The sequence below is a fragment of the Sinocyclocheilus rhinocerous genome, unplaced genomic scaffold (assembly GCF_001515625.1).
Source record: "Sinocyclocheilus rhinocerous isolate Xijiao unplaced genomic scaffold, SAMN03320098_v1.1 scaffold145, whole genome shotgun sequence".
NCBI lineage: Eukaryota > Metazoa > Chordata > Actinopteri > Cypriniformes > Cyprinidae > Sinocyclocheilus > Sinocyclocheilus rhinocerous.
In genome coordinates, this window is record NW_015647014.1 from 232,784 (window position 1) to 258,661 (window position 25,878).

Below are 25,878 nucleotides of genomic sequence, written 5' to 3' on the forward strand. Positions count from 1 at the left end.
GTCCGGACTGCTGAGCGAATCACTGGTACAACCCTCCCTTCTTTCCAAGAACTGTACTCATCCAGAGTGAGCAAAAGGGCTAGCAAAATCACTCTGGACTCCTCACATCCAGCACACTCCCTCTTTGAACTGTTGCCATCTGGTCGGCACTACAGAGCACTGAGCACCAGAACGACCAGACACAGGAACAGTTTCTTTCCTCAGGCAATCCATCTCATGAACACTTAACAATAATCGTGGAACACACAACACTAGTATACATTATTTATTTAACACACATACTTATTTCCATTTCAAATTTGTACATATCATACCTGTAAAAATAAAATTGTCTATATTATATATTGTATTTTTGCTTTTTTGTACATTATCTATTTTGTATATTTTTATATTATTCGTTTTATTATCTGTGTCCTGTCTTGTCACTGTCATTCTGTTGCACCGTGGAGCTTCTGTCACTAAAACAAATTCCTCGTATGTGTAAACATACCTGGCAATAAAGCATTGTTAAGCACAAAATTCAATAATTAATTCAAAAGTAGTGTATTGTGCACTTTTTTCATTTAAAAGTACTGCTATATGAACAAAAGTGCAATAATATTTGGTTTGCAAACACTTTAAACAAATAAGGTCCTTTTTACAGCAGTATTCCTTTAACATAGTTAAATATTTCTTGTAAATCACAACTTATAACATTAATGTAATCAAGTTAAATATATAACCAAAGCTATTTGCCACTGCCAGGGCATTAACATTTTTATAGAAAATATTTTATAGTTTGTTATAGAAAAAAGTTATGCTCCTAGTCCAGAGCCTCGATCATAACATTATAACAAGCACTTTCCGAGTAGAGACCTGAATGATCGCGGGACCCAACGCAGCAGAGTGCGGCGCGGGACAACACTTGATGGGCGAGGGTGAGTGCGGGTGCGGGTGGGTAGAGACTCGTGTGTGGGGGATGCGGGAGAATAAGGGTGTACTCACACTAGGCGTTTTGAAACGTGCCCGAGCGCGTTTGACCCCAAAAGCCCGGTTCGTTTGACTAGTGCGTTCTCTCCATGCCGCGCTTGAGCGTGGTTCGTTTAGCCGGCCCTGGCTCGGTTGGAAGAGGTGGGCCAGAGCGCGGTTCAGTTATATATACTGTAGATCAGTGAGTGTGTGCGCTAACCACGCAGGAGCGTGGAACTTCTGATACGTGCAGCATGATTGTGTGAACATTTCTGAACGGCAAAAGTGATAGACCTGTAAAGCAATATATTGTGAGAGGGCCGTGTGTTACTGCGCCCCAAAAGACTTATAATAATAAACCACACAGTTAACAAAACAATGCACTCCACTGTGCTGAGCGAGAGCACTTCTCTACTGTCTTCACGTGCTATCGGAAACTTCCTATTTCCCACTTATGAAGTCGTGATTAAGAGCACGTTGAATTCTTTTCTGTTTAAAATAACAGTGTACAGTGGTTTTTGAATGTTCATGCTTATCCTAAATAATTTCATCGTGAGCGCTTCATGTGAGCGCTGCTGCAGTCTTAGGCCCACCCCAAATACTCTCATTGGTTGAGACGCGTCATGACACCCATCCCAAGCCAGTACTGATCAACATCCCACCCCTCCTGTGAACCATGGTTTGTCTGTATGTGTATTCAGAGCCAGTGAGCAACGGACTTTCATAATAATAAAAAAAAACTGTGTTAATGCGCGATAAAATAATTGTCAGCGTTAATCAATTAATGCGTTAATCTGATAATAACGCGTTAACTTGCCCAGCCCTAATATATATATATATATATATATATTCATGCTTAGTGTTATTTTAAACAGGACAAGGACCAGCAAGACTTAGATAAGTAATAAACTGTATTTCTAAATCAGTAAATCTGCAAATATTGTCTTAAAGTCTGATGATGCAAATTGTAATTTGTGGCCCTTTGCATTTTATGTAGTTTATAAAACCCAATAAAAACCTAATAAAACCCAAAACACACACAGCTACAATCAGAGATAAGAGGTGCATTTTCTGCTCTTTAGGTCCTTTCCACCAAACTGCCTACCCCCCACCCCCACACTTGAATTTACTGTAACAATGAATAACGTCAAGTCCCGCCCTATAATTTTTTTTCACATTCTAAAAGCTGTTTCACTCTGAAATATGTCACAATACATACATCAATTCAGACATAACTTCTGTTAAATTACTTTAAGTTTGCCGAACAGGACACTAATTATGAGATGGTGTAAAATCAAAAATCTAAATGGCAAGATACAATAGAGATTTGCTTTTGTTACATTTAAATTGTCATTGCCTTGTTCTAGTTGTAAAGGTTAAAAGAAGGTTAGGATACTGACAAACAGTAGTGTTTAGTTGAACTTGGACTCGAACTCTGCCCTTTTGGACTCGGACTTGAGTCCGATTCAGCCCATTTTGGTCTCGAACTCGATTGGTTAAAGACTCAGACTCGACTTAGGTGGACTTGAACCCAATACTAACACCATGACAGAATAGTCCATATATTGGATCTAGCAGGGGTACTGCTCTTTCTCTTCATTATCACCTAGGATCACCAAGGACCACACACATGAATTTTGAGATTTGGCCAGTGTTGCGCTGATTATGGATTAACTGTTGAAATTGTGGCTACACAAAAATAGTCCTCTGGGGATATTTTGTCAGTTTGTGGAGCTGGCTCTTTGGTTCCACCCAGAAACCTATCCCTCTTCTGGCTCATCATCGGCTCACCTGAGTTTCTCTTACTCACTGCTTTAGATACAATAGAGGCAGGTCAGGATGCTTTCTGTAATGGGAATTTCCCATGAGTCACTTAGTAATGAAAAGCTGTGCAAGAGAATGTTTATGTGGTCAAATATCTGCACACAGAAAGGCCATCTATTTTAAAGCTCAATTTGGTAGCTAGGCTCAAATAAGTGGATGCAAACATGCTTAAAAACATGCAACTTAGCTATTAATGAGTTTTCTGCCCTACCAGGACTTATGTGGGATGCAGACTTGTTTTAAAAATATGGTAGCACCTATCTACTAGTAGTGGCATATTTTTCCAGACTTGTGGAATTTTTTCAAACTAACTCCAGCAAGAAATTATGAAATGTAATAGTGCAGTAAAAGTCAATATTTTTACAGCATGGTATTTCAGAGATTATTTTCTCTGACAGCAGGCCTGAGTTTTCCATTTTCAAGCTTTGCAGCGGATCATAGCTTCAGTCACATTGCCAGCAGCGTCCAGAGAAGCCAAATATATTGTTCAGATGGTGTAACAGTTGCTCAACATAGCTAGAGATCGTATCTAATATTGCTGGCTTACAGAACAACACAGCTGGCAGATGGTTACAGTCTGACTCATCTCCTGATGGCATGGAGGTTACAAACACCATTATCATAGCATCACTCGCTTCTGATTCTAAACCTCACTGGTTACAATTTGGTAGTGGCACTTGAAAAGGAAAGTACGGATCAAAGACATAAAGACTTAGGGCACTGTGGTGGCACCACACTCAAACACTTGGGGGATAGCCTTCAAGGCATTGGTGGTGGTTGAGTCTTTATGTCTTTCTTTTTGCAAAGCTGTCACTTTGTCACTGCAGCACAGAGTTCTATATCATGACTTGCAGCACCTCTATGGATTTCTTCCAGGAGGATTTCTTCTGCCAGTGGCTTGCTGACCTTCCTTCAGCTGTGATGATTTGTTTGGGGAGACATATGTTAGACATGCGGATGACATGGCGGGTCCATCAAAGTTGGTACGGCATTATTATGGTAGCGACGCTGGTCATGTTGGCTTCCTCCAAGAAACTGATGTTGGTGAATCTGTCCTCCTAGATAATCCTCAGAATATTTTGACATTTAGTGGTATTGTTCCAAGGCCCTCAGGTCCCTGCTGTAGGTGGTCCATGACTTCATACAGCAGGGTGGAGGGGACAATGGCTCTGTAGACCAGGGAGATTTGTTTGGGCTTTTAGCTCTCAGGCTGCAAAGACTCTTCCTGAGTATGGTGCAGGCTGCACTGGCAGAACTCAGTCGGTGGTTGATGTCTGCTTTTGAGGAAAGAAGTTGTACATCTGTACATGATTCTGTACAAGTGCATGTTTTTTTCCAGACCTTGAGGATTACGGCATGAATGTGGTACAGGAGCTCTGAATTACCTTCCTTTAAATCTCAGCAGAGATTCCATCTGGACTGGCAGCTTCATTGTTCTTATGGCTCCTGATGGCGTCTTGCAATTGTTACAGTTAGAGGTTCCCCCATGCCTTCTCTGATGGGACTCTGAGGGATATGTTTGGAAATGTCTATTTCAATTGTGCTTTCACAGTTGAGGAGTTCTTGGAAGTGCCCATTCGATTAGGTGCTAATGGCAGCTCCTGCCAATCCCATGTGTGTGCAGGTGTTTAGGCCACAGAAACTTGGACCATAGATGGCCTTGGTAGCACTGAAAAAGACTCTGATGTCACCCGAGTCTGCCAGTCTCTGGATTTTCAGAGCCTTTTCTGTCCACCAAGAATTATTTAACTCCCTCCCCTTCTGTGGACATTCTCCTTGGCTCTGGCATTAGCCACCCCATTGGCCTTTCAAGTTACATCATATAGCCAGGCACGGAAGGCTTTCCTCTTTTTTGGAGATTAGTTGTTCAGTCTCTGTGCTGTTCTCATGGAACCAGTCCTGGCATTTCCTTGAATAGTTTTGTAGGTAACGACGCCATGGGTATTATTTAGTTAAACTAAGTATGTGCTGCAGTGAATAGATTAGAATACCGGAATAGTTCTGTTAATAATGGCAATACACAATTTAAGTTTAGGCAGAAAAACTTTGAATGATTATTATGTATTTCTTTCAGAGAATGGTATGGGGGGAGTGAGGGAGAAACTGTATGGATAGTGAATACGTTCAATGGGACTCATTAATTTTTTCATCAGTAGCAAAAAAAAAATAAAAAATCAGATGATACACGCTTCATATGTCTTTGTGAGTTACCAAAACCAAATGTGAAAAAAAAAAAAAGATGATACACACTTCATATCTCTGTCTTTGTGAGTTACCAAAACCACATGTGAAAAAAAAAGAAGAAAAAAAGTACACATAATAGTGGCTGCTCGAAATTGACAGATGTGAGTTTGGTTAAAGAATATTGTTGTCTTCCTAAAAAAACAAACTATATGTAAAAGTAATCATATTAAGTACTCAAATACAGGAATGACAACTATGTTCTGCTGCCATGTGAATGTGTGCTTTACTTATTATTATTGGTAAAATCCAGTATCAGTCTGACTTATTATACTGTGGAAACTGATCCTTCACACAACACACAGACATACATTTACCTCCTCTATCTGCTCTTGTTTCTTCTGTATAGCTCTGTTTCGTGCCACAGCACATGTCACAGATGAGAGAGCATCTCTGTTGCTGGGTTTCTGTGACACCTGTGGAGGTCACCACAAAAGACATCATCAATCTTTCAATCTAAAACTTTCGTTTTGCTATTATTTATATGCTACATTCTTAAACGACAGTTGAAAAAATGTTAAGGTGTGTTCACGCCATATCTTAATTACCGTAATTACATCATACCAACTTGAAAAAAGCGTTCACGTCCTCATAGAACTCATAATTACAACTTGTGAACTGGGTGTTTTCTGAGAGCTACGGCTTGTACCACGTGACCACTGCACCTCACGCGGAACCAGAGAAAAATGTTGGTGCTTCCAGTAGTAAAATGTAAATAAGCAGTTATTTCATAATATTTATGTTTTAAAATTCATGTAATTGACTTTTGCCAATGTAGACGTTTTCATACAAAAGTAATGTGAACATAAACGAAAGACATGCAGCACAGAGTAAGATATCTAGGCTATCCATGTAATAACAACCTAAAGAAATATTTATAAAGAGTAATAATAATGCATTTGCATAGCAACTGTTACTTGAATTGTGTTTTACAGCTGGCAGAAACATTCTTTCATGCGGGTTCATTTTGTTGACTGTCGCTATAGAAACGGATAATCCCTAGTCCGAGGACGTGAACAGCACCAAGTTGAACATCACGTGTTGTCATCTCGGAATTACGGTAATTACAACATGGCATGCACGCTGCATAATGCTCAGTAATGCTCTTACAATTGCAATCACTTTTAAGGTTATGTTTACAGACTTTACATACTCAAGACAGAATTTATAACTTTGCACAGACAAGAACAGTAAGTGATTGTATCACAATAGTTTACATGTTATTATACTTTTCAGAGGAATGAGGGTAAACTAATTTGGCCTGCTGTCCATGATGAAGGACTAAATATGAGACTTGACTCAAGATCTAAGTTTTCCCAGGACTAAAATAAAATTAACAAAAATTTAACTTTGATGCTTGCTATAACATGCATTAGCATGTTGTTAATGTGTTTTAGCACATTGCTACCATGTTGTTAGTGTGTTTTAGCATAGTGCTAACATGTCTTAACGCATTGTTAGCATGTTGATAGTTTATTTTACCTTGGTACTAGCACGTTGTAAACATGTTTTACTATGTTGTTTGAATATTTTACCACATTCCTACATGTTTTACCGTGTTACTACCATTTTGCTAACATGTTTTTAACACATTTTAACATTTTGCTAATGTGTTTTAAAAGCATGTTTTATAAGCTTAGCATGTTGATAACATGTTTGTTGACATGTTAACAACATGGTAACAATGAGCTAAAACACGTTTTGTCCACACACTGATATAACTGCTCCATAAAATTATTTTATTGCTGCAACGTTTCGACCATCAGGTCTTCGTCAGGCACACATTAAGTGAACTGAGGTGCAACTCTTTATAGGTAACAGGTGGTCATCCTAATTAGACACGTTCAATCACAAATGCAGGTATACTCCCACAAAAAGAGGAAGAAAAAAAGGCAATACAAGTCAAATTCGAATCAATAACCACTCCTCAAAATATTTGGACAATATTAAAAACAGGTGAAGAAATATACACACAATCTTATAAGAAATAGTGATGGGAAGTTCGGATCATTTTACTGACTCAGACCTTTGAGTCTCGTTCAGCAAAATGAACGAATCTTTTTCGAGTCTATATATAATGTTATAATCTAAATCTACTCTTACGTGATGCATTTCTGGTCTCAAATTGTAGCTTTTTACTTCTTACAGTTTATAAGGTGAACTACTTGACTAATTCCAGTACAGAACCTATAGGATGTTGCGCATGCGCGACTGAACGAATCACTCCCCGAGACGACTCGTTCTTCTCAAATCACATTAAAGATTCGTTCAAAATGAACATATCATTCAAGAACGACCCAACACTAATAAGAAAGGCTTACAGTTTTTTTTAATTGCTTAGACACTAAAAGTGATACTTGAGGCCCACTTAGTGAAACCAATCACTCATATACCTAATCTTTAGACCAAGTCTGCAGAACTACAAATACATTACATGCTTTAAACTCTGTTGTAAAACAAACTTTTTGCAAAAATCTAAACACAATTCTCTACATTACACACATCATTCGAAACTAACAGCTATTTTGTTTAATTTGGGAAACACTGCCTTTTAATGCCACACTCATTTACTGATGACCTACACACAGTGATCATGTGTGAAAACACTTATACATCATTTGTTCACTTAGTAATCAAAACTCAGTTTATATATATATATTTAGAAATAAATTATTTTTACCCCCTTGCATTTCTGTTTACATTGTATCTATATTGTACAAGCGCTTTATAAATAAAGCTGACTTTCTGACTTGGCTTATATGCGTATTCAGTGTGTGTATAAATACACTCTCAGAAATAAAGGTACAAAAGCTGTAAGGTACACTTTTGTACCTATTAGGTTCAAATATGTACACTTTAAGTACTAATATATATACCTTTAATGATTAGTTTCCACTGAGCGGTACGGTACAGTACAGTTCAGTACAGTACGATTTGGTACGTGTAACCCTGATCCAGCTTGCGTTTCCACTGCCAATAGTACCCTTCTTGATAGATGTGGTGTATGTCGGAAAGTAGCGATCGACGATAAAGCGCGACAATAAGCACAACTCTGCCTCTTTTTGTTAAATGTCAGTTTTAATGAACAATAATAGCCATTATAAAAGTATAAGTACAAAGTATAAGAGGCTTCTATAAGAGGAAATAAAGACAAAAGCAAACAATTCAGTCAAACGTATGCTACAAAGTCAGCGCTGTACTACGGTAAAGTTCAAAATAAATATATAAAGTTAAACATAACTTTGTGCTCAGCCAAAACGATATGACCAGGAATAAATAATAGATTCATGAGACCACGAATCTCTGTTAAATATAGCCTACCCAAAACGAATTGTATCTCGTGTTTAATCACTACAGAGACATCAGAGCCAGCGGCAAATGTCGGAAGGACTAAGCCGAGCTAAGGCTGCTCTATGAGGATACATGAGCACTGAGCGCCCGCTGATCGCCTGGAGCTCCAAAATCGGCATAGCAAATTTTCAAATAGGTGCTATCTTTATAAATAAACCACAGATTTGAGTTTTAAACAATTACATTCTCACCTGAAAAACTCTTAAAACTACATTTCATGACACAATAACAGTAATATTTAGAAAATTACACGGGTTTTTGGGCAATGACGTTAAGCTAACCCTAAGTCCACAAGAACAGACAAGAACGCATATTGAGAAACGGCTATTGTCTGTGTGAAAATATAAAATTATAAAATACACGGTTATATTTTTTTTGTTCGCACACTCTGATGTAAATGAGCCCAACACTCGTGGACAGCAGAGCGGAACGAGTGCAGGAGAAGCTTTATCCCCTTGTGTCACGCAAAAGTGACGATTCTAGTCAACCAATCAACGTTCTGCAGTGAGTTTAGCTCCACCCTTTTGGTACCCTTTGCTGTGCTATGTACCCCACCGGAAGGGTACCAAAAAAGTGGTACGGTACGGTTCGCTATTTTGGTACCATTCACAACTTCTCACAGTGGAAACGGAAATAATTGCGTTGTCACGGTTTATGGGCTCACTGACTTATTCTTGCTCTCTCTGTGTGTGTGTGTTGCCGGTGATCAGCGATAATCAGCTGATTAGCGCCAGCTGTGGCTTATCAGCTCAGCTATTTAATGTCTGTGCTTTCCGTCCTGTGTTGTCAGATCGTTGGTGTGGTTGCCGTGTTAATTCGAGTCTCTCTGATCCTGGCTGATTCCTTTGGATTCTGTCTCTCCTCTCTCGTGGAGCTCGCCGCATGGACCTTTGAGGAATCGGCTGCCTATTTGAGTCCCTGCGCTGCCAAGAGTGACTGTTGGCTTTCCTGTCTGCTTTACTCTTGCCTTCTTCCTTGTTAGGACTTCTCAATAAACTGTCATTTTTTCACATTCGCTACTGAATCCTTATTTTTTCACCCTGACATGCGTACCGTACTGTACTTTACCCAACCGTACCGCTCAGTGGAAACGAGCCATAAGGTATCAAAATGGACCCTTTAGGTACAAACATGTACCTTTTGAAAAGGTACCGCCCCAGTGACAGCTTTTGTACCTTTATTTCTGAGAGTGAATATACAGTGCACACACACACACACACAAACTGAATATGCATCTGTGTTGTATGCATATTCAGTGTGTGTATATGTATATATATATATATATATATACTGTATATATGTCTATCTATCTATCTATACTGAACATGCATACAAGCCAAGTCAGAAAGTCAACTTTATTTCTAAAGTGCTTTATACAATATAGATTGTTTCACAGCAGCTTCACAATAGTATCAAATTCACATTCTGCTGTAAAGCAGCTCTAACAAGTCAATAGTGTCATTCTACAGCTCAAGTCAGTCCAGGATTGATTCAGTTCAGTTTCATAACTGTGTAAAATTCCTCAGTCATACATACTGTACTGTATATACAGTGTATATGTGCATATGCATGTATGTGTGAGTGCTATGACAAACTCCTGTGCTCCACTGCACTCTGAACAAGCAAAAGACACACGAGAGCAGTGTTTTACATTTTTCACATCTGTGTGTAGTTTGGCGTGTATGTGGCTAATTATTTTATGTTTGTGTGTAGAGTTACTATGCAAAAATAAAATTTTTAGAAGAGTTAAAATAGTTTTCAAAGAAGTATTTGCTTTTACAAGATATGTGTGACATATTGCATGTTGTGTGTGTGTTTTGTGGTTCCTCTTCAGGAACTTGAGCTGCGTCGGAGGACGCTTGGGGAACGCCCTTCAGTGTGACCAGCTCTGAACCACGTGTGTAATCAGTCCAATGGATGGGCGAGACGTCACGGGCAGGGTGACGTAGCGACCAAGAAGCTTAAAAGCATGTGCGGTGAAACCGGCGTCAGCTTTCTGTCATCCAGCAAGCGCTCTGTGTGTGTGTCAGTCTGATATCTGTTTGTGAGTCTTATTTAGTGTTGTCTGTCACGAAATCACAAGACAAAACCAGACACCTAAGACGAGGGCAGGCAGCGTTCAGGCTGTGTGTTCCTCCCTGCCCGCGTTACTTTATGGGTGGGGATACACACAGTTTGTTTGTTGTCTGCTTGGGAGCAAGCACTCAGAGTCAGCTCTCGAGGGAGCTTTGGTAGCGTTTGTTATTGCCTTGCTTCGCTCTCAGAGGGCTCTCTTTGAGGAGGAAGCCTTCACTAGAGTTCCTCGCGGTGCCGGCCTCGCTTTCGCCAAGGCGGAGCGGTGGCTGTGCTCGTGGGTTTAGCGTATGGATCCGGTGGAGGGAATGTAGACGGGCGAGTCCCTATCTAATTCCTTAACCACCAGATCCGGCGCCCGCTCTCTGGGTTTCGGAAGTCCTTCCCCCCGGGGAGAGGGCGCGACGCTCCGCCTGTCTTTCTCCAAGGACATGATCTGGTGGACGGGTTGGAGACGGCTCGTCCTATCTCCACCCGTGTTCCCTAGATCTAGAGCTCGTTCTCGAGGCTTGGAAGCCCGCGCTGCGGTTCTTCCCCCTCTGAGTGAGAGCTTGCTGCTGTGGCCATCTTTCTCTGAGGAGATTGATGTTGTTTGTGTGACTGCATGGCTCACGCTCTGCCGAGGCAACGCTTATATTACATCATTCGGTTTTTGATGTGAATCTTACTCACCAGACCGTATTTACTCCTCTGGTTGTTTGACTGCATTTAATTCTGAGGAATAAAATGAAGTATTTATTTGACTATGTGAAGTTAGATATACAGGGGCTCTTGGGATATAAAAACATTATTTCTCGAGTGAGAGCACGAGTTTACCTCTCTTCCTCTGAGGAGGTTGAGGTGGTCAGCAGGGGCTGCTGGGCGGGAGCAGTCCCAACCTACCGTGTTCCTGCCCCTCATTCTGGGGGCCTCACTTCTCGTACTCCGCAGAGTCTAGAGTCAGAGTGGCGCTCCCAGGCCGAAGGCTTCTAGCGGAAGGCGGTTTTGCGGACCGTCATTCTCGCTGGATAGTCTTTGTGGTAAACGTCCTGATGCCTAAGGCCTAGGACTTTTTGAGGGCCAGCTCCCTCTGGGGAAGAGCGGTGTACACCGCATTACACGGTGCCAGACATCCTCTCGAGGCAGGGGCCGAGACCCGGGGAATGGATGCTTCACCCCGAGGTGGTGAAGCAGATATGGAGAGTTTTTGGCCAGGCCCAGGTACACCTGTTTGCGACTTGAGAGACATTGCACTGTCCCCTCTGGTTCTTTCTCACTCATCCAGCTCCACTGGGGAGTTCTGCTCCCGGGAGTTCTGGAGAGAGTGCGCTGGGACGGGGTCCGTCTTCTGCTAGTAGCCCCGTTCTGGCCGTGCCGAGTGTCAGGCCTGATTTCTCTCCTCAACGGCACTCCATGGGAGATTCCCATCAGGAGAGATCTCCTCTCACAGGCGGACGGTACGATCATCCACACCCGCCCGGAGCTGTGGAAGTTGTGGGTGTGGCCCCTGAGGGGGCACAGCTCATAGCTTCTGGTCTCTCAACCGAGGTTGTTGAGACCATCCCCTAATCCAGAGCTCCCTCAACAAGGAAACTGTACGCCTTGAAGTGGGAACTTTTCACTTCTTGGTGCGGAGACCGCCAGCTTGACCCAGTTAACTGCCCGGTTGGTACAGTGCTGGAGTTCCTGCAGGCCTGATTCTCCGCAGGATTGATGCACTCCACCCTGAAGGTCTACGTGGCGGCCATTGTGGCCTACCACACCCCTCTCGGTGGCCAGTCAGTGGGCAGACACCCCCTAGTTACACATTTCCTCCGCAGTGAAAGTCTGGCGGCGTGGGCATACTCGTTCCCAAAGCGTCCTCCGACACAGCTCGAGTTCCTGAAGAGGAACGTCTCAGGTTACGCATGTAACCATGGTTCCTCGAGGGAACGAGACGCTGCGTCTCGGGGCCATACTTTCGGCATCTCTGCCAGCACTTGTTTCACTCCTAGAAGCTGACGCCGGTTTCACCGCACGTGCTTTCAAGCTTCCTGGTCGCTACATCACCCCACCCGTGACGTCTCGCCCATCCATTGGACTGATTACACACGTGGTTCAGAACCGGTCACGCTAAAGGGTGTTCCCAAAGCGTCCTCCGACGCAGCGTCTCGTTTCCTCGAGGAACCATGGTTACACGTGTAACCTGAGACGTTTTGTGTGTAGAGTTTTGAGAAATGGAGCCATAGTTTCCAAAAATTGTGTAAGCATTTTGAAAAAACTGTAATATCGAATTTTTCATTCAACCCAAAAGGTGACAAAGTACAGTATATAAAGTATAAATCCAAAAACATTCCCGTTGTAAAAGTTTTCTCTCAAAATCTCCCCCTCTTGACGGTTTTTGCACTCTCTCTATGCCAATGTGCTGTAAAGCACTAACATTGTGGCCCACTTGTCTAAAATGGGACGCTATATGGCCATGTTCAACTCCTGTTCTAATATTACTCCGGCGTTCACTGATGCGAGTATGTAGTGATCTAGAAGTTTTATTAACATAAGCGAGACCACACGGAAAACGAATAAGATAAATCACATGTGTAGAAGAACAAATAATTGTACCGCGTATGAAGATGTTATGGCCAGTGTGTGGGTGCCTAAAAAAATTTACATTTACAGTATATGTAAACGTACACTGGGCACAATCACCGCACCTATAATTACCAGGAGGAAGAGTAAGAGTGACAGGTTTCACTACACCGGACAAAAAATCTGATCTTACTAGCATGTGTCACGGAAACACCTGCCTCACCTGCCTCACCAGCCGAATCAGCCTCCTACACCCGCTCACAATCACCTGATTACTGATCACGGACACCTGCACCCACTTATGAGGATCACTCAGAAGTCCCAGCGGTAGATCACTGGTTCCATGAGAGCGAGAGGGTATGGGACTCAGCACATATCCATCTCCAGCGGTTGCTCCCATTACTCCCTATGTTGAACTCTTTTCCGTTGGAAGCCTCTCCTAAGTTCCTTTTATTAAACTCTCTAACTTACGTTTACCTGCCTGTCTGCCTCTTTGTCCCGATTGTGACAGCATGTCACACAAATTGCTTTGACGTTTAAAAACCAATCGAGGACCATCTTTAAAAATATTATTGAATCATTTTATGCTGTTGATTTTGCTGTCGATGCTGTTCTTCTTTACAAAAGGTACATTGACGACAATTTTATGATAACAACTTCTACACCCGCTGAATTGTATTGCCTTTTTTTCTTTGTGGGAGTATACCTGCATTTGTGATTGAACGTGTCTAATTAGGATGACCACCTATTACCTATAAAGAGTTGCACCTCAGTTCACTTAGGGCCTGTTTACACCTGGTCATTTCATGCGTTTTCGCTGATCGGATATCTATCAGATTTGTTAAAACGTTTCCATTTACACTTGGCCACATAAATGTGTCGTCACAAAACGGATATAAATCTGATCTTCAGTTCCCGCTCTATATTTAAATTTAATGGAGTTCACGTCAACGAAATCAAAAGATAAGCACTGCATTTTATGAATTATCAGCTCATTTCAAGATCAAAGACCGCAATAGGAGAGCGTGCGGCATCAGCACTGGAAAGATAAGTTTGTCTCACTACTTTTAATGAAGATGATTGTGTGTTGACCATCTGCGTCTTAGGCTATTTCAGTTTCATTCGCGGCAGTTTGCGCATCGGCTTGCTGAAGACATACTCAGTTACTCGTTCGCAGCGATGCATGTTGCATCAGCGCAGTCTGACTAATGTCATATAGCCTATAACACGCTCTCACACGTTTATTATTTTAACATTTTGGGAGGAGTCAAATTTACATATGTGGTTTCAACAACCAGATGCATTTATGCTTGTCCAGTTTCATCTGGAATGCGGCCCAGTCCACCTCCTGAAGTGGTTTGAGCGATCGGATTTATATCCGTCTCGAATGCGTTTCGGAGGGCATTTACACCTGGTCTTTTCACGATTGGATAGCTATCCGATCAGAAAAAACGCATGAAGTGACCAGGTGTAAACAGGCCCTTTATGTGTGCCTGACGAAGACCTGATGGTCGAAACATTGCATCAATAAAATAATTGTGGATATTATGTTTGATTTTTGCTTTAGTTTTACTTTTTTTGTCCTGCACCTGAGCCCCATTTTGGTTTGTGGCATGTGCGCACCTTTTTTTGCATTTTTGACAAACACGTTTTAACATGTTTTACCATGTTGATATAGTTTACTAACTTCTTGTAGCACATTGCTTTTGTAACGGAACACCAGACTTTAAACACTGATATCAGGTTAACAGGTTTTATTGCAGAGTTGCCGCAATAAGCATGAGCTGGTAAATCAGATGATTGTTACACTTTTACTCATCTGCCATTTACTCAACTCTAACAGAGTCCTTTTGTGTTACCCAGTTTGAGGGAGATTGTGGTAGGGGAGTCTGTGAATCAGGTGAAAACATGCACCTCTAACAGATGGCAGTGAGTATACAGGCTTGAAAGGGAATCGGGGAATCCAAGGAGATGACAGAGCAAGAAGATTTCCCTGGAAAAAACTGGGATATCGCTTGAAGGTAAGTAGAGCAGGTAAGTAGTCCTTATTCATAAGTGAGACCAGACAATGAGCATCTGATAGGTGCGTGCTTATATTCCATGGCTGAGTATAGAGGTGATTGCAACCATGTGTGTGCTATCTGATGATTGTGATTGCTGTGAGGGAGTGACAGTGGAGCCTGGCAAATCCGAGTATACACTGTAAAAGTGTAAGTCCAGGGGTAGGTTGGCAAAGGGAGTTCTTAGCGCACTCTGCCTACTCGAGGAACCAGCTTCAGAAGTTCTGGTCACCTTGGCAGAAGGTTTGCAGGAAATGTCCAATTTCCTGGATCTTCCTCTTAATTTTCCTATTCGACTGCAGATGGTATCCGGAGGAGAGGTGCATGGTCACACCCAGGCGGGAGAAGAGTGCCTTCCAGACCCTGGAGATGAACTGAGGTCCACAATCGGAAACAATGTCCTCTGGAAGACCATAGTCTCTGAACACATAGTTAAACATCAACTCAGCAGTTTCCATTGCAGAGGAAAGTCCCTTAAGAGGAACAAGATGGCATGCTTTAGAAAATCTATCCACTATGACCAGGATGCAGTGTTGGAATTCTCCAGAACCAGGAAGTGGATGGATTCCTCATGAAGTACAGTAGGTGGACAACCAGAACACGCTTTTTTTTTTTACCACTGTGGGCGCCGCTGCGTCTGCAAAATGCATATGCAGCTTTTGACCGCTGAGTAGCACTTTAACCACAAGTTATCAAGTGAACGCTTTAAAGCACATTTTCACAAACAGCCATCAGCTTTGCCTCACCGATGTGTTACATTTGACGGTTGCAGTCGGCGGAAAATTAAAGAAAAACACTGTAGTTAAAATGTCATATTCACAGATGGAAATTTTGTACTTATGAAGTTATGTGCGTTTCTCATTTAGAACAAATTCAAGCAGGATAAATGTCAAGTCTCAGAGCTTGTGCTTATATTTACGCTAAGCTAAGTATTACACCATATTTTAGATTTGAAACATTTAACAGGTGTGCAGCATTATTTATATGATATGAATCATGTGTTATATTACCTTAAAGAAATGGTGGTTTACTTTGCATTGGAGCATTAAAAGTGATAGCCTATTTCAGTAGGCTAGGCTACATACATGGATTAATATGCTAAATCTCAATATTCTCACATTACTTAATATTTGTCACAAATAATTTTTTTATTTATATTTTAAAATTCCTTTAATAAAACAGCATGCATTTTGTCACACACATACTTTGTTATTCGTTACCTGTTCTTTATCTTGACAGAGAACTAGGCTACGTGGGAAAAAGATATCTGTTCACTAATTAAGAAATTGTTGCATACTTTATTCATTCTTTCCTTTATTTTAGTAAAACGTGAGGCACTGTATAATTTTGCTCCCGTTATTTAGGCCTAACTAAAACAACAAACGAATAAATTAAACTTGGCATGATTTATCCTTAAAAGGACATATTTGTACCTTTTTTAACCCTAATAGGTACATATTAGTACCTTAAGGGTATGTATTACTACTATAAGGTACTAATATGTATCTTTTAGGGGTAAAAAGGGTACAAATATGTCCTTTTAAGGGTACTGCTCCAGGGACAAGCTGTTGTAACCCAAAAGGTACAATTTAAACCCTTTTTTTCTTTGTGTACCATACAGGACTTTAATAAAGTGCACAGAATGCTTAGCGTGCACACTTACCGCAATGTGGATTTTAGAAAGTGCACAGAAGCTCAGCGTGTGCACTTACCATAGCATGGATTTAGAAACACTGTTACTACGGGGTAACCGAAACTGTCACTTAGACAGGCCTAGGAACCCTACGTTACTGTCGCATGCTCAGGGAGTGACAATTAATTCAGCGGGAGGCCGCGTGCTCAGAGCGCATGTGGATTGAAAAGGCGTATCTCATAGAAAAACCCTCCATGTGAGGGGAGTATCGCCAACTAAACTATAGCAGTCACAGAACAGACTCCGGAGCATCTGCTCATGCATAACTAGGGGCGTAGCACTCAGCTCTCAGACTGAGAGGGGGACACCAGCACCCAACTGGGTAGCAGCGTGCTCGTAGATAACCCTCCAGGGTGAGGGGAGTACTGCTGAGCTCACCAAGAGAGCAGCCTAAGAGGAAGGCAGAGTCCCGATGTGCTACCCAGCGAAGCTCACAGAGCGAAGGATTCGACTCTCAAATGAGAGGGACTCAGATGCTCAGAATCTTGCTTGCAAGACCACAGCTAGCTCACTCAACAAGCAACCAGCCAGGGAGGCAGAAGATGGCCCAGCAACCTGGCATGACTGCTAATCAGAGCTCAAAGGAGCGGAGGCCCAACTCCAAAAATAGGAGGGGGACTCAGATGCTCAATCTGAGAGCGGCGTGCTCATAGGTGACCCTCTAGGGTGAGGGGAGCACTGCTAAGCTCAACCAACAAAGAGAGCAGCCTAACAGGGAGGCAAGAGAGGCCTAACAACCTGAGGCTGCTGCTCAATGGAGCTCCAAGTGCGGAAGACCTGATGAGAGGAGGCCTCAGACGCTCGATTGGGAGCGGCATGCTCAAAGGTAATCCTCTGAGGTGAGGGGGGCACTGCTAAGCTCAACCAACAAAGAGAGCAGCCTAAAAGGGAGGCAGAGAGAGGCCTAACAATCTGAGGCTGCTGCTCAATGGAGCTCCAAGAGTGGAAGACCTGATGAGAGGATGCCTCAGACGCTCAATTGGGAGCGGCATGCTCAAAGGTAACCCTCCGAGGTGAGGGGAGCACTGCTAGGCTCGACCAAATAGGGGCAACTAATCAGGGAGGCAGCAAGCGGCCAAACTACCTGATATCGCTGTCACAGAGCTCCAGAGTGGAGGGCTCGACCCTTAGCTAAGAGAGAGAAACCCAGCTTGACCGAAGTGATCAATAGCCCAGGGGCAAAGTACCTAGCTCTCAAGTAGAGAGAAGGACTCACATAATCTGGGACCGGCGAGCTCATAAAAGACCCTCCCACTGTGAGGGGAGCATGGCCATGTCCGGGAAGCAGATTGATTGCAGATGGGACATCAGAAATGGGATCCAGCTTAAAAAGGGATTGCACATTTCAACAGGGAACAACAGGGTCCCAGCATAGAGGCACGACCATTTCCGGGGAGCAGATTGATTGCAGATGGGACATCAGAAATGTGATCCAGCTTAAAAGGGGATCACACATTTCAACAGGGAACTACAGGGTCCCAGCATAGAGGCAACTGACCAAGGAGGCGACAAGGACGGGCCTAACAACTCAGTATTGTTGCATATGGAGTTCTCGGGAGCAGCGCTCTCGGCTCTCAAGCTGAGGCAGGCCCTCAAAGCACAAACTGGGAACGATAGGCTCATAGCTAACCCTCGCAGTGAGGGGAGCATTTCTCAGCTCAACCAGAAGGCAGCGCTAGATTAGAAGAGGCAGTCTAGCAGGGCCCAATGAGAGACCGTCAACTGATGCAGCTGAATGCAGTCTTATGCTCTCTATCTCGATAGAGAGCATGGGTCCCATTTAACCAGACCCGAAGAGAACCTGTAGAAAGAACGGGACCCAATCACCCATTCATGCATGAAGAGCTACTGCTCCTCAGAGCCGAAGCACTCAGGAAGGGTTTCCGCAGAAACACATCTCACTCATACCTCAGGGAACGCAGCGTACTCAAGCCCACTCCGCAGAAGGGTGATTCACCGGTTCGACCATAAGGGCAGTGTGACAGGAAGGTCCTGTAGGCCTGACCGTATATCGAACTGCAGAGTGGAGCTAAGGAGTGTTAGGCCACTCAACGCCTCAGCGAGAGGAGCTCTAGCTCAGAGAACGTGCATGATGGTTGAGAGGATGACTCAAATCTCAGGAGACCCCTCGGGACGAGACATGAGTAGCACGTCCTGGCCTGGGCAGCTTCTCGAAGCAAACACCCAGCCAGGACATCAGGGAGCACATCACGAAGCATTATACTCCAAAAAACTGCTCAACCCAAATGGAGGACCCGCAGGTCCTGAGGTTGCAGCATTATACTGCGGACCTGATCGGCTAAGGAGGCTCTCGCAGAGGCCCAGCGACTTGGCTGCGTGGTCCAGTAAGCATGAAGCCGAAGATGCAGGGCTATCATCCAGCCTGGATCCAGTACTGACGGGTAAGCTTCCATTACCACAATCGGTCAACAGCGAGAGGTTCTGACTTAAGCAGGGGAGGTGCTCGCAGATGTCCTAACCCTAAAACAAAGTCCGAAAAACAGAAAGACAGGACAAAGTAGCGCTGCTGAGGAAAGCTAGTTAGTGAATTCACATAAAACAAGTTCACATAAAACTAGCAATAGAGTAAATGAAAAGGATGGTACTCACCACCCACGGCTCCCGTGCATGACTCAAGCTCAAGAATATAATCTGAAGATGGAGTCCGAAGAGTGCTTGGGTCCGGACCCACGGTAGGTAGTTCAATGAGACATAGAAACTAACCAAAACATCATAGGTCCAGCATGAGAGACTGCAATGCAAGCGCAGGAGGCTCCTACCTAACCTTGGTCAGGTGGGTGGTTTTAGGGGAATTAAAGGGAGGAAGATGAGAGCAGATGTTAATACCCTCAGAGGGAGGTGAGTAGATGTTTCAAGGTTTACTCTGGTCCGGACGAAGGCGTTGGGAACGCCTCATCTGGATCACCTCCCTCAAGTCTCGCCTCTAGCCCCAGAGAGCATGATATTCTACCACACCCAACTGAGGGTGCAGGAGCACCAGCTCAGTTCAGGGCCAAGCATCAAGGAGGCTTGCAAGTCATCACTTGAGCACAGAGAGTCATACAACCCTGAATGAATGTAAAGGTTTCAGAAATGGGCTCCCGGAGTGCAGTATAATGTGGTTATCTGATAAGGACATGATATAAATCATCTGTCCAACAACTGCAGACAGATATCCACATTATACAACACCTATACAACCAGAAGGAAATCACTGATAGGTAAAATTTTCCTGTCAGATGCTTTCCATGTTCTGCCCATCAACCGTGATTTGCGGGGCAATGGGCAGACAATTCTCAACGCAACAGCAACACGCAGAATGCATTCAGCTCCCACGGGAGCTAAACACACTCCGCCCATGCGCTAGATTACCTCGGAAATTAAGCAAGAACGGAAACCGCTGCCGCGAATGCATCGCTATTCCTGCGAGAGGCGAACACACTCATGCAAACGCTATACAAACTCGGGTAAATGGTGAAGTACTCACCTCCCCCTCAGTAGTCCTGCGAATGCATCACGATGAGCACAAGCCATCTCCTCGTGAGTCGAGCACGTTCAATTCATGCTTTTCCCTCACAAGAAATAAGCAATGAATGCAGAGCGCATTCAACTCCCTCGAGAGATGAACGCGCTTGCTCTTCACCACACACACAACACGCGAGCCGTGTGAAACTGCAGGTATCACAGCAAAGCCTCTGGCGAGAGAACATGCACTCCTAGTCGTGTTTAGCTTATAGCTAACATAAACAAACGGTCAGTGAAGACGAAGAAGAGGATGACGTTTTCTCCCTGCGCCCTTTTATACTGTGATTGCGCCGGGTAATGAAGTCATAGGCTGTCGCCGGCCAATGTTATTGTCATGTTTAGATGTATGCTTCAGACACCGGTCACACTGAAGGCGTTCCCCATAGCGACCTCTAGAGGACGCAGTTTGAAGTTCCCTCAGAAGGGAACAGTTTATTAATAAATAATTAAAATGTCTCCTTTTTTCATAATTATTGAGCTTATATTTAATATAAACGTGCGATTAGTTGAATGATGACTTAAATGAACGACTACTAGTAACTAGAAAAATCTTCAGTGGGGGGCAGCCCTATTAAACACCCTCTAGACATCTCTGTTAAAGGTTTTAAAACATTTTATACGCGTTTGTATAAATTCTGCTTTCAGAGCGGTCCGTAACGGAGAGATGACACATCCTTAACATTGATTTTTTCCTCTGGAACAGAGGAATTTATATTTCAGGTTTTGACTGTGAATGTCACGTCCTTAATGCTGGAATTGCCCAATAATGAAAATAAAAATGATTAGGCCTACATGAAGTCTCGGGTTTCTTATTTCTGCAATATATTTTTACATTTGTATTGCCAAAACGACTGCAGCATTGCCACATACAATTAAAAATAGAACAAAGCAGCATAAAAATTAAGAACAAAAGTTTTTGTCTCTCTGGCAGACGTGCATCTCTTTCAGCCAGTTTCTTTGTCTCTCTTGCAGAGGCGCCGCATCTGTCCTGAGAAAAAAAACAAAACCAAGCAACACTGCATATTATATTGTATATAATACTCTGTATGCCGTTGCAAAATTGCAAAAGCCAAACCAAACGAGGCATTTATCCTAAAACAGACACTTTGCCTAAACCTGCTCTGCAAGTTTGAAACGTTCATCAGACACTCTCCATATGAAAGAGCAAGTGATTCGCACCTTATTTTCAACACCCACGATGAAGCTATACAGAAAGACCACCAAACCCCTCCAGCTGGACTGAATTCAGTCACACATCTGGTTGCTTAGTGTAAAATGGACATGCTCTATCTAAAAGAAAAAAAGATTAACTTGATAAACCAACTTCCCTTTTCAATTGCGTGTGCACGCAAGACAGATGCGCTCTTCAATCATCTCACTTCGCAATAATAAAAATAACAGCGGCATCATGCAGATAATTTTTGTGTTTATTATAGTGTTCAAATTCTGATCTTATATATTTTTTTCATAATGAACTGGACTGCCAGTGAGCACGCTGCTTTTTGATGCTGCTTTTGATGAATAGCCTACAGCAAAACTGACTTATAGCACTGATGATAATAGCACAGTTTATTTTTCAACCTCAAATAAAAACTACGAGAAGGCTAAATTGATCAAACTTGATCAACTCAGCTGTCTGCCGCTATCCGCTTGCTCGTCACTTAAAAAAAAAATCTTGAATTTAACAAAAAAAAATTGTTCCAAACATTTTTCTAAATTAATTCATAATGAAACAAAAAGAAATATAACTTTGCAATTAAAAACAAAACTGAACTATTTTAATGGCAACAGCAGCTGTGTAATTAGGAAGCGAGAGAGAGAAAAAAGACACGGGCTCCAGTCGGATTCGGGCCGAGGATACTGACCAAGGGCCGGTTAGGGCCTAGGTTTGAGGCCCGAGCAGGGCTCTACCTGATTTCTGCGTTTGAAAAAGAATGTTGTGAATCAGGGGTTGTTTCTAATTAAATGACAAAATTCTTAAGTTGTATTGTGTTGTCTAATTCATTTTTTTTTTTTTACATTTTACGGATCTCCTGCATGCCCAAACTCTCTACGGTATTATTATCAGTATCAGTATTATTATTATTATTATAAAAAATGGTTTCATTATTATTTAAACATGTTTTAATTAATACAAAGGAACGATAAAAAGTGATCAATTTGTTAATTCATGGACATAATTTTCGGCATGTCATGGGCTCTGTATACGGGAATAAATGTTAAAAAAGGCCAGATAACGAATACGTATGTGTGACCTGCTGAAATACATCAGCGAATTATTAAATGTAAGTTTCAAGCCTTTCATAATGTGTGGCATTAATGTGACTATAGTGCCAAAATATGCGATAGAACTAGGCCTAGCCTATAACACTCAACAATAAACCACCTTTTCAATCGTTTTATTTTTTATGGCATAATGCACAACTCCTTAAATGTAATCTAAACATTTCAAGTTAATATCCTACTTTTTGATAAGTTGATTTCTCACAACTTATATTGTTCAAGGTTTTATTTATTTATTTATTCATTTATTTTTATGGTGTGAGTGAGAGTAAATTGCGACTCTAATAGAGTCTTATGAACGTGCAGCCTTGTACAGAGGACCAGCAGCTAAGGTCAGGATGTTTCATTAGCCTGATTGAAATGAAAGCCCCTTAATACAACATAAGGAAATTGTGTAGTTTTCATGGTTTTCATAATGACTGTTTAATAACCATAACATGCAGTAAGATGTAATGTGGGGTTTGGGTTTGGGTTTTGGTTCATGTTCATGTTTTCATGTCTTTTATTTTGGAGTTTAGTCATGGTCCTTGTTCTGTCATGTGATTCCCTTGTCTGTGTGTTATGTTCTGATTGGTTCTTTGGTTCATGTGTCAAGTTCTGATTGATTGTCCTAGTCATGTGTCTTGTTTCCTCATTGGTTGGTTCTTGTTCTTGGTTCTTGGTTTTGGTTCAAGTCAAGTCAAGTCAAGTCAAGTCTTTGCTTGTTTGGATTATGTTTGGATCACTTTGTTTAAATAAATCTGCACTTGGATTCATCACTACGCTCGCCTACAGTGGACTATCATTACATAAGAGCATTTGTGTACATTTAATTTTTTAATTTTTTTTTGATGCGTTTGGCTGCAGCCTAAATTAACCCTCACTGTAAATTTTCAGATTTTTAAGGATGCTATAATGTTATATTATAATGTTATTGTTGTTTTATTTCGTTATTTGATCTCCGTTTACAAAACAAAATATAATTCCAGTCAGTTTGCAAACTGTCCCTTTGGGCCATCTTGCGGTAGTTTTGTGAACGACTTTAACACGTGACTGACTTGCAGTTAACGCTGTGGCCCTGCGGCGGCGGTAATAGGCATTTTGGTTGTCCACCTACTGTAAATCAACTTGTAGCTGGATGGGACACACACTGTAGGGGACATTTTCCTGGCAGAGCAGCTTGCCAGTTATAGATTGTACTTTGCCACCAGCTCAATTTCCACAAGAGAACCAACAAAACACGTTACAGAGTTCTCCTGAGATAAAGTTGCTGGCTGACCTAAAGTCAATTAGGTGAGGTCTGAAATAGAAACAGAAGCAGTGAGATAAGCAATAGAATTGGAATTATATGATTACTTGGACTATGAACATAACTCACCAGAGGACGAGGTGGATGAATGGGACATCTCATTACATACAGTACATTTCTGCACACAATGAGCGATTTTTATGGAGAATTGGATAAACTGTTCAAGTCCAATACGAATCATCATATGAAGCAAAATGCAGCCACAGAGTGGGATTGAGGTCTTGTCAATAGGTGGTCAGGAGCAAGCAACGTCTCATTGAATGGATCTGGAGTTGGATTGCTCATGTTGCCATGCGTTGTTGGTCTGGTCTTTCGTAACGAACACCAGACTCAAAACACAGATCAGTTTAACGCAGGTTTTATTGCAGAGTTGCAGCAATGAGCATGAGCTAGTTAGTCAGATGATATTGTTACAGTTGGCTAAATGGCTGATGAGTAACAGAGTCCTTCTGTGTTACCCTGTTCGAGAGTGATAGGGTGGTCTGTGATTTAATTTATTTTTTTATGTTTAGTTTGTTTTACTTATTTGAATGCCAGTACACAAATTAATGACTTTCACAATGACCATTATTTTTATACAATAAAATAAAACAAAGAATCAGATAATGAACCCTTTTGCGATACAGTTGAGAGCAAAGCCTTGGTACTTCACAAAGCTTCATTTAATTACCACTAGATGGCAGTGACTATACAGACTTGGAAGGGAATCAGGGAACCCACGAAGATGGAGCAAGGAAACTATGCTGTTGACAATGGGGACATCACTTGGAGGTAAGTAGTCCTTAGTCACAAGCAAGACCAGGCAACGAGTGACTGAGATGTGCGTGCTTATATTCCGTGGCTGAGTGGTGTAGTGCCTGGGAACAGGTGCGTGCAATCCAGTAATCTGGAGATTGTGATCGCTGTGAGGGAGTGAGGGTGGAGCCTGGCAAAGCCATGACAGCTAACATTTTACTAAGGTGTTATAGCATTTTACTAGCATGTCTTAGCATTACTAAAATGCTTCTAGCAAGTTTCTTGTGGTAGTAGCTTATAGCATGTTGCTATCATTTTAACTTGTTTCTAGAAGTTGTTAACATGTTATGCACATCACTAATATTTTTAGCACATTACTAGCATATTTTAACATATTGATAGTATGATTTCATTTGTTGCTAGGATACCGCGCTGCTAGCATGTCTAAACTGCTAGAATGTTGCTAGCATGTTTTAGCACATTGCTAGCATTTTGATAGTATATTTTAGTAGATTGCTAGAGTTTTAACTGTCTTCTTTAAGAAAATCATAAGCCTCATCAAGTTGAAATTATATAACTCACTAAATCATAAAAGTCTGAAGGTCTGTTGCAAATTATTATCATGCTGGCTTCCTCAAACAAGTAAATAAAATTGACATAATAGTGGAGCTGGGTTGTGAAGGAATGCAGAACAAATTGTCACAAGAGTAAAGTAAGCAGCTTTTAAAGCCTATATATTTAAACAATATTACACAGACTAGAGTTCTGTTCTTTTGAACATTAGCATGACTGTTATTTGGCCATAATCACAGCTGTGCTGATATCCAGAACAAAAGCACAGTTCTATGTATGATATTGTCTTGAAAACATTGGTTCAATAAAGTTAATATTGAGTAGGGGAGAGCGGGGCACAAAGTAACACTTTTTGACTTTCTCAGTTTGTGTAAATCCACATGGGGTTTCAGAGTATTTTTTTTTCCACAGTAATTTCACACTTGTCTAGTACAAATATGTCACTTTGTTTCATAATTACAGTGTATACATTTTACACATTGTAATGCAGTGTTACAACGTGCCTCATCTTCGCAACTGGAATTTAAAACCGGTTACTGTCTTCTGATAGTTAGCGAAGCATTAAAAAAGAATTTAAACTGATAAATAACAGATTGGAGATTAAAATTATAGTTTTTAACTTTGTGTGATACAACTTACCCCGCGTTACTTTGTGCCCTGCGCTCCCCTACCTTACATTTTGGAAACTATATTGCTAGTTACTGTGTGTCTATTTGCAAATGAAAACCGTTCCAAAGTCA

General features: G+C 41.9%; 1 protein-coding gene across 1 annotated transcript in view; it reads right to left on the minus strand.

Annotated features, from left to right (window-relative positions):
* The window catches only part of LOC107708259 (periphilin-1-like), a 79,364-nt gene that overhangs the window by 50,063 nt on the left and 3,423 nt on the right, over nucleotides 1-25,878 (minus strand). Inside the window, exon 3 of the mRNA XM_016512447.1 lies at nucleotides 5,331-5,429. Within this exon, the coding sequence (XP_016367933.1) occupies nucleotides 5,331-5,429 (99 nt within the window). The remainder of the gene's footprint in view (nucleotides 1-5,330; nucleotides 5,430-25,878) is intronic.